The sequence below is a fragment of the Mobula hypostoma genome, chromosome 6 (genome assembly GCF_963921235.1).
Source record: "Mobula hypostoma chromosome 6, sMobHyp1.1, whole genome shotgun sequence".
Lineage (NCBI taxonomy): Eukaryota > Metazoa > Chordata > Chondrichthyes > Myliobatiformes > Myliobatidae > Mobula > Mobula hypostoma.
The window spans coordinates 4,119,481-4,129,509 of NC_086102.1; the positions used below are offsets into that span (position 1 = coordinate 4,119,481).

The following is a 10,029-nucleotide window of genomic DNA, read 5'->3' on the forward strand; positions in this document are numbered from 1 at the left end:
GATCCTGAGGACTTCTACAGATATATTATCAGTAAAAGGATAGGAAGGGACAAAACTGGTCCTCAGAGTGGTCATTTATGTGTGGAACAGAAAGAGATGGGAGAGATCTTAAATGGATTTTTTGCATCTGTGTTTACTCGGGAGACGGGCATAGAGTCTATACAGGAGAGGCAAAGTGGGCAGTGAGGTCATGGTCCCTATACAGATTACAGAGGAGGAGGTACTTACTGTCAGGGTGAATAAAGCCCCAGGGTATTCCCTCAGATTCTACGGGAGGCAAGTGCAAAAACTGCTGACTCCCTAGCAAAGATATTTAAATCATCGTGAGGTGCCAGAGGACTGGAAGATAGCCAATGTTGTATCATCATTTAGGAAAGGCTCAAAAAAATAAACCAGGAATCTATAGGCCAGTGAGCCTGACATCAGTTGTGGGAAAGTTTTTGAAAGTATTCCAGGGGACCAGATGTACAAGTAGTTGTACAGACATGAATCGATTAATGGCTGTGTGCATGGTAGGTCATGCCTTAACAATCTGATAGCTTTTCAAGGAAGTTACCAGGAAAGTTGATGAAGTCAAGGCAGTGGGTGTTGTCTACATGAGCCTTAGCAAGGTATTTGACAAGGTCCTGCATGGGAGGTTGGTCACAAAAGGTTCAGTCGCTCAGCATTCAAGATGAGGTAGTAAATTAGATTTGACTTCGGCTCTGTGGGAGAAGCCAGAGAGTGGTAGTAGAGGGTTGCCTCTCTGGCTGGAGGCCTGGGACTAGTGGCGTGCTGCAGGGATCGGTGCTGGGTCTGTTGTTTGTCATCTATATCAACAATCTGGACGATAATGTGGTAAACTGAATCAGAAAATCTGTGGATGAGACCAAGATTGGGGTTTCGTGGACAGACAGAAACTTTACCAAAGCCTGCAGTGGGATCTTGACAAACTGGAAAAGTGGCAGATGGGATTTAATGTGAGGTGATGCACTTCAGTAGGACCAACCAGTGTAGGTCTTACACAGTGAACGGTAGGGTACTGAGGAGTGTGGTAGAACAGAGGGATCTGGCAATACAGGTCCATAATTCATTGAAAGTGGCATCACAGGTAAATAGGGTTGAAAAGAGAGCTTTTGGCACATTGGCCTTCATAAATCGAAGTATTGAGTACAGAATTTGGGATATGTTGAAATTGTGTAAGATGTTAGTGAGGCCATTTTGGAGTATAATGGCAGTTTGGTCACCTCCCTACAGGAAATACATCAATAAGTTTGAAAGGGTACAGAGAAAAATTATAAGGATGCTGCCAGTACTTGAGGACCAGAGTTATAAGGAAAGGTTGAATAAATTAGGAATGTAGAAAATTGAGAGCAGATTTAATAGGGGCGTACAAAATTATGAGGGGTATAGATTGGGTAAATGCAAGCAGGCTTTCTCTGCTGAGGTTGGGTGAGACTACAACTAGAGAGTATAAGTTAAGGGTGAAAGGTGAAATGTTTCAGGGGGAATTTCTTCACTCAGGGGGTGGTGAGAGTGTGGAAATGGTGGATGGGCATTGGATTGCAACAATTAAAAGAAATTTGGATAGGTACATGGATGGGAGGGGTATGGAGGCCTATGGTCCGACTGCAGGTCAATAGGACTAGGCAGATTTTTGGGTTGGCACAAACTAGATGGGCAGAAGGTCTGTTTCTGAGCTGTAGCATCCTATGGAAGGCGGTCCATGGAGAGTGACGGGCATGACAAGGCACGGAAGATGTCACAGTCATCCACTGCAGCCAAAGACGGCTCCAGTTTGTTTTACCATTGGAATCGGGCTTCCAAAGTCCAGAGAGTGGAACTGCCTGTGCAACGGCTTTTCCACTTTAACCTCTCCCACAAAGCTTTACTGACACTGTCAGACACGACACAGAATTACCAATACTCACATCAAGACTGCCAGCTTCGAAGAAGCATCCAACAATTGCGTCCTTGTGCCCGCCCAAAGAGTAGTAGATGAGATTCTGCCAACGCTCCGCTCCGAACACCCAGGTGCTGCTGTCCAGACTGCCCACAGCAAAACACCTGTAACACATGGTACCATCACCACAGCCATGAGACAACCATCAGCTCAAACTGCAATACAGGCAAACCACAGGCTGACTCCCCAACATCGCACACCCCACAAGGGAGGACAGCACAAGACCACACCAGCACGTAGATTCTGACCGAGGGAGGGTCACACTGTGAAAGGGGCATTACTGAGGGAGGGTCACAGGGTGAAAGGGGCATTAGCGAGGGAGGGTCACAGGGTGAAAGGGGCATTACTGAGGGAGGGTCACAGGGTGAAAGGGGCATTAGCGAGGGAGGTTCACATTGTGAACGGGGCATTACTGAGGGAGGGTCACACTGTGGGACGGGCAGCTTCTCGACGTCAAGGTGATAGTGGGATGAGAGTGTACTGACGACCCACACGACCGGTGGTTTTTCTGTCACCATAGTCTGCGGAAACTCACACCAACCAACCAGCTAATGAGTGACCAGTGGAATCGCATTGGGCTGGGTGGAGGTGAAAGGAGCCGCTGCGAGATTCCAGTCTCATCTTACTTGGAGTCCTCAGTCCAGTCGATGCAGGTGGTCTCGTCATAGGGGCCGAAGTAGGACTTGTCCAGAACGAAGGGGTTGAATTGGCGGGACTTGCCGGGGGCATGGTACATCAGCGCAACATTCTCCTTGGTCACCACAAATTTCCTGTTAAACAACCAAACATTTACACTTTTTAAATCGATGCGCTATAAAAAGTTGAGGTGGAAACTTATTTTCTTGTAACTGTACACGTGTACACAGCTAAACAAAACAATGGTTCTCAGGGTTCAAGGTGCAAAACGAAGAACATAAAACCACAAACAGCACGCAGACCGCAAAACGGCACGCAGACCGCAGACCACACACAGACCGCAGACCACTCACAGACCGCAGACCACACACAGACCGCAGACCACTCACAGACCGCAGACCACTCACAGACCGCAGACCACACACAGACCGCAGACCACACACAGACCGCAGACCACACACAGACCGCAGACCACACAGACCGCAGACCACTCACAGACCGCAGACCACTCACAGACCGCAGACCACACACAGACCGCAGACCACACACAGACCCCAGACCACACACAGACCGCAGACCACTCACAGACCGCAGACCACACACAGACCGCAGACCACACACAGACCGCAGACCACTCACAGACCGCAGACCACAAACAGCACGCAGACCGCAAAACGGCACGCAGACCGCAGACCACACACAGACCGCAGACCACTCACAGACCGCAGACCACTCACAGACCGCAGACCACACACAGACCGCAGACCACTCACAGACCGCAGACCACACACAGACCGCAGACCACACAGACCGCAGACCACACACAGACCGCAGACCACTCACAGACCGCAGACCACACACAGACCGCAGACCACGCAGACCACACACAGACCGCAGACCACACACAGACCGCAGACCACACACAGACCGCAGACCACTCACAGACCGCAGACCACTCACAGACCGCAGACCACGCAGACCACTCACAGACCGCAGACCACACACAGACCGCAGACCACACACAGACCGCAGACCACTCACAGACCGCAAAATGGCACACAGACGGCATGCAGAGCACAAACAGTGGTGTTCAGAAATCTCAGAGCCTGAGGGAAGAAGCTGTTACCCAGCCCAAGTCCTTGTTCTTACACTGAGGTACCACTGCCTGTAAGTTGGAGTTCACAGAGATTGCAGGATGGATGGGAGGATCCTTGGCAATGCTGAGGTCTCTGCTTCTGGTATATATATCCTGTCCTATACTGATCTATAATGGCTGGTCAGGCAACTGCTCTGCCCATGCCAACAAGAACCTGTGGAGAGTTGTGGCACATCACTGAAAGTAGCCGTCCCTTTGTGGAATGTCAACACTCCTCAATGCCTCAGTGAAGCAGCCAGGATAATCAAAGACTCGTACACCTGGACACTCTCTCCTCCCTCTTCCCACCAGGCAGGAGATACAGAATCCTGAAAGCACATCCCACCAACCTCAAGCACAGGTACTGCAGGAGACTACTAAATGGCCTAATATGATAAGCTGGACTCCACCTCACAATCTAGCATCTTATCGTCCACCTGTACCGCATTTTCTCTGCAGTTGTTCTACTCTGTTTTGCATTCCGTTGTTTAAGAACATGGAACAGTGCAGTTCAGATCCTTCAACAGATAATGCTGTGTCCACCTCTTAACCTGCTCTAAATTCAATCCAACCTTTACCCTCCATGTTTCTATCATCCCTGTGCCCATCTCAGAGTCTCTTAAATGCCCCTAACGTACCTGCCTCTACCACCACCCCGGCAAATCATTCCACACACCCACTCTCACTCTGTAAAGAAATGTACCTCTGACATCCCCCTATACTTTCCTCAAACACATTAAAATTATGCCCGTCACCACCTGAGAGCACTGCGTAATGATCTGATCTGTATGAGCAGTATACAGGACAAGCTTTTCACTGTGATAACAATAAACCAGTACCAATTCTTCCTGTGGTAACAGTGTAGTGACCAGACATTGCATGATACTCCAAGTTCAATGGTTTGTTCAACAGTAACATGTCACACCTCCTGGATTAATACTGATTGCAGTCGGGAAAAGATACATTCATTTATTTTTATTTAGAGAGAAGAGTGTGGAACAGGTCCTTCTGGCTCAAAGGGTTGCAGCAACAGGAACCCAGCTACTTAACCGTAGCCTAATCACAGGGCAACTTACTATGTCCAATTAACCTACTAACTGGTAGGCCTTTAGACTGTGGGAGGAAGCCCGAGTATCCCATGGGGAGGACATACATACTTCTTACAGAGAACGCCAGGACAGAACTCTGAGCTCCAACTCCCTGACCTGTAGGACAGCTACACTACCACGGCACCCTACCAGAGCAGGCTGCCTGCCCTTCAGCCCCCGAAGAAGATGTGCATCCCCTACAATCATACTTTATCAGCCCCGGTGACTGAGCGGCTTCCAGTCTCGGACTGCTGCATCACCTGACACCATGGGGAGGTCAGGGTGTGATTGCCTCAAGATGGGAGGGGGCTCAACCTCTCCTCGGCTGGAGCTGGAACAAGGGTCTCGAGCTCTGATGTTGAACGAGGGCAAGGGGGGAGTTTGGTGAGGAGTCAGGGCACTTACCGGCCGTCAGGAGAGAAGGAGACACTGTGCACCAGAGCATGGAAGTGGAAGTGATGCAACACTGCCTTCCGTAGCAGACTGACCAGCACGGCCACACCCTCTACAAGAGAACAGAGACTGGTTAGACTCACTGGGGGGGTAATAGACTGACCAGCACGGCCACACCCTCTACAAGAGAACAGAGACTGGTTAGACTCACTGGGGGGGTAATAGACTGACCAGCACGGCCACACCCTCTACAGGAGAACGGAAACGGGTTAGACTCATTGGGGGGGGGGGTAACAGACTGACCAGCACGGCCACACCCTCGACAAGAGAACGGAGATGGGTTAGACTCACTGGGGGGGGGGGGGGGGTAACAGACTGACCGGCACAGCCCTACAGGGTCACCTGCCACTCACCTCTCCCCTACAGGGTCACCTGCTACTCACCTGTCCTCTACAGGGTCACCTGCCACTCACCTGTCCCCTACAGGGTCACCTGCCACTCACCTCCTTTACTAATCAAAGTCCAATACTTCCTTACTCCCTCAAGCACCACACAGAGCACTGGAGGAACTGAGAGGGTCAGGAGGCATCTTTCGAGGCAGAGGGATGGTTGATGTTTCAGGTCACGTCAAAGAGTCTTGACCGAAAACGTCAACTGCTCATTCCCCTCAAAAGATGCTGCCTGACCTGCTGTGTTCCTCTGGCCTTCAGTATCTGTTACCTAGATATCTGCAGAGGTAGTCTTGTGACCCCTGTTCCTCCATCTGTCGTCGCCAACCTTGATACTCCCCCAACCCCACCTTCACTCTTCCCTCGCCTTTTATTCCCTCTTTTCCCACCTTCCCCTCTCTCTGCCCCCACCTATCATCCAGCTGCCACCATCTGCCAACTTGCCCCTCCTCTACTACTCTCCCCCCTCCCACCAATCACCTCAGGCTCCTATTGCAGCACACTCCCCTCCTCTCTCTCTATGCCGGTCACCTCCCCTCTCTCCTCTCAATCCAGAAACATGCCATTGCCTCTCCCTTCCACACGGACGCTGCCTGATCAGCTGAGTATGGCAGCGGACGGGAGAGGACCCACCTTCATCAACCAGGATGGCCAGATGCCCGTCGGGAGACTGTCCCACACACACAATGTTCCTGTTCAGAGCTAATGGCAACGTCTCTGCTTTGTTACTGCAAGGAACCAAAAGAAATCAAAGTTTAAAGTACATTCATTATCAATGTGCATACAATCAAGATTGTTCACTGTCATACCCAGTACACAAGTGTAAAGCAGAGCAAAATAATTGTTTCTCCAGATCCCATTTTGCACAAAATAAACACAAAAGGATTTTTAAAATGTTAAATGCAGTAAATATAAATACACAAGATAACTTACATTCTGTACTAGATTGATTGTATGCCCATAAAGTGAAGCTTTATGTTGGGCACGTGGCCGGGTGGTTAAGGCATTGGACTAGCGATCTGAAGGTTGTGAGTTCGACCCTCAGCTGAGGCAGCGTGTTGTGTCCTTGAGCAAGGCACTTAACCACACATTGCTCTGTGATGACACCAGTGCCAAGCTGTATCGGTCCTAGTGCCCTTCCCTTGGACAACATCGATGGCATGGAGAGGGGAGACTTGCAGCATGGGCAACTGCCGGTCTTCCATACAACCTCGCCCAGGCCTGTGCCCTGGAGAGTGAAGACTTTCCAGGCGCAGATCCATGGTCTCGCAAAACTAACGGATGACTTAAAAGTGAAGCTAGGCACAGGACTGACTGAGCATAAGGTGACTCTGACAGGAAATGATAAAGTAGTGGTAGTTGGGGGTATGGAGGGTTGATCAGCCTCACTGCTTGGGGAAAGTAACTGTTTTTAAGTCTGGTAGTCCTGGTGTGAATGTTATGTAGCCTCCTCCCTGATGGGAGTGGGACAGACAGTCCATGAGCAGGGTGTGTGGGATCCTTCATGATGTTGAAAACATCACCATATACAACCCCAGCTGGACTGAGCACACCTATACTCACATCATTCTAGCGACATGCAATAGACAGCATCCCAACAAGCTGCATCACTGCATGGTACGGAAACTGCACGGTGGACAGGAAGGATCTACTGATACATTGTAGTCAATACTGCCCAGTGCACCAGCAACACCAGCCGACCCACCATTGGTTTTCACCGGGTGCTCAGCTTTCTCCCAGGGTCCAAAGACGCACCGGGTAAATTGTCCCGTGACTAGGTTAGGGTTAAATCGGGGTTTTGGAGTTGCTGGGCGGCAAGTTTCAAAGGGCCAAATGGCCTACTTTGAGCTGCATCTCTAAATAAAATAAAAGATATGGGAAGGTGGCGAAAAAGGGCCAGCAGTTTCAGGAAGGATCCAAACCACTCTGCTCGGGGACTGTTTGTCCCACTTCCATTGGCTGCAAACTTGGCGTTCCCACCACTGTTTGTAAGGAGTCTGTACGTTCTCCCAATGACCGCGAGGCTTTCCTCTCACAGTCCAACCTTGTGGCATTACCCTGTACGGATGTAACCTCACACCCTGACTCCAACGCTGACTGATAAAGACCAGCATGTCAAAAATCTTCTACACCACCCCATCCACATGTATTTTCACTTTCAGAGAACCATGTACCTGCACTCCAACCTCCCTCAGTTCTACAACACTCCCAGGGCACTGTGTATATCCTGTCCTGGATTAACTGACCAAACTTCAATGCTTTGCCCTTGACCATATAAAACTGTCAGGGGGCAGTACCCAGCCGATGATCCAGTTTCGAAGGGCAGTATTCACCCAAGGCTGGGAACACTGTTTATCACTCAACACATTGATGAAATCACAAAGAAAGCACACCAGTGGCTATACATCATCAGGAGTTTGAGAATTGGTATGTCAGCAAAGTCATTCGCAAATTCCTACAGATGTACCATGGAGACCATTCTAACTGGTTGTATCACCATCTGGTCTGGAGGGGCCACGCACAGGATCGGAAAAAGCTGCAGAAAGTTGTAAACTCAGCCAGCTCCATCACGGGCTCTAGCTTCTCCTGTAGCAAGGTCATCTTCAAAAGGAGATATTAAGGACCCCATCACCCAGGACAAGCCCTCTTCTCATTGCTACCATTTGGAAGGAGGTACAGAAGCCTGAAGTCTCACACTCAACAATTCAGAAACAGCTTCTTCCCCCTTCTCCATCAGATTTCTGAATGGATATTGAACACTTCCTCACTATTCTTTTGCAATTTTATTGAAAAGGTTCATTTATTATCAAAGCATGTATCCACATACAACTCTAAAATTTGTCTTGATTTTGTGATATATTGTAACACTACATCTGATACAAAAAACGACAAATTTCAGGACATCTGTCACCAATAATAAATCCTATTCTGAAACTGAGCACAGACCATCTTGGCATTGTCAGAGTGCTCACTACGGTCTCAACAGCTGCCACAAAGGTAGGCCCTTCAGCCCATTATCTCCATGCTGACCATCTCCAGCAATACCATTAATCAGCACTTAGCAGTAGCCTGGTACACTTTGGCTTATCTAGATATTTAAATGTTGCGAGTCTCTCGGAGCATCCTCTTGGGCTAACTACCCTCCAGACCCCCGACACCACGCCCGCCCAGCAGGATGTCCCAAGGAAGCGAGAGCTCAGATCACATCCACTCACTTCTTCAGGTCAAAGACGGACAGGCGGTTCCCCACTGGGCTCAGCACCGAGCTCCCGTCCGGCGAGAAGTTCAAGTTCCCTTTCCGGTAAACTGTCCCCAGAAGGTTGGAGAACTGTGGAGCAAACACGACACGGTCACTCAGAGCGGCCGACCGGAACAGGTTGAGAGTTCACAGCAGGGGCACAGGGGGTCGGAGCGAGTTGGGGAAGAGGTCGGAGGTCAGAAGAAGGGCATTGAGGTTAGGGCAGGGGAGAATGGATGTACTGTTGGAGCAGAAGAGAGGTGAGAGTAGGGAGAGCGTGGGAGAGGTAAGAGGTCAAAATATGGGCTCAAGTGTCGGGACAAGGAGAGAGATGAAAGGTCACAGTAGGAGCACATGGGGCTGGGGCATGGTCAGAGCAGAGGGACAGATAGTTTGGGCTTGGGGAGAGGTGAAACATTTGAGCAAGGGAGAAGTGAGAGGTTGGGGCAGGGACATGGGTAGGTCAATGGTCAGTACCGCGGGGTGGAGTGGGGTAACCCCCGTGAACCTCCACCCCACGGGACCCCTCACCCCAGTCCGTTACCCCTGTGACCCTTCACCCCACGGGACCCGTCACTCCTCACCCACCCACCAGAGTCCATAACCCCTGTGACCCTCTACCCCACGGGACCCCTTACCACAGTTCGTAACCCCTGCAACCCTCCAGCCCACGGGACCCCTCACCCCCCACCCACCACAGTCCGTTACCCCTGTATCCCTCCACCCCACGGGACTCCTCACCCATCACCCACCACAATCCGTTACCCACGTGACCCTTCACCCCACGGGACCCCTCACCCCTCATCCATCCACCGCAGTCCGTAACTCCCGAGACCCTCCGCCCCACGGGCCGCCTTACCCGATAACCAAACTTCATCCCGGCTTCACACTCCACACACGCGGCGACAATGCTATACTTGCGCTTCCGGTTTCGCGGAGACCCACTTCCGCCCCACTCTCCTCACACGCTTCCGATTTCGGAGAGACCCACTTCCGCCCCACTCTCAGTACGCACCTCCATGTCTAGTTCCGCCCCGCTCCTAGTTCAGATTTAATATGTATCTGTTGGAAGTGGATTCGTCAAAAAACAGTGCAGCGTTTATTGTTTGAATGTAACCATATAACAATTACAGCACGGAAACAGGCCA

General features: G+C 50.6%; 1 protein-coding gene across 1 annotated transcript in view; it reads right to left on the bottom strand.

The window, feature by feature from the left end:
- Positions 1-9,820, bottom strand: part of pwp2h (PWP2 small subunit processome component) — a 53,728-nt gene extending 43,908 nt beyond the window's left edge. Inside the window, exons 1-6 of the mRNA XM_063049762.1 lie at positions 9,741-9,820; positions 8,859-8,971; positions 6,277-6,371; positions 5,207-5,306; positions 2,569-2,712; positions 1,911-2,046 (exon numbers count right to left, since the gene is read on the bottom strand). Of these exons, the coding sequence (XP_062905832.1) occupies positions 1,911-2,046; positions 2,569-2,712; positions 5,207-5,306; positions 6,277-6,371; positions 8,859-8,971; positions 9,741-9,758 (606 nt within the window). The 5' untranslated portion in view covers positions 9,759-9,820. The remainder of the gene's footprint in view (positions 1-1,910; positions 2,047-2,568; positions 2,713-5,206; positions 5,307-6,276; positions 6,372-8,858; positions 8,972-9,740) is intronic.
- Between the last annotated feature and the right edge of the window lie 209 nt (positions 9,821-10,029).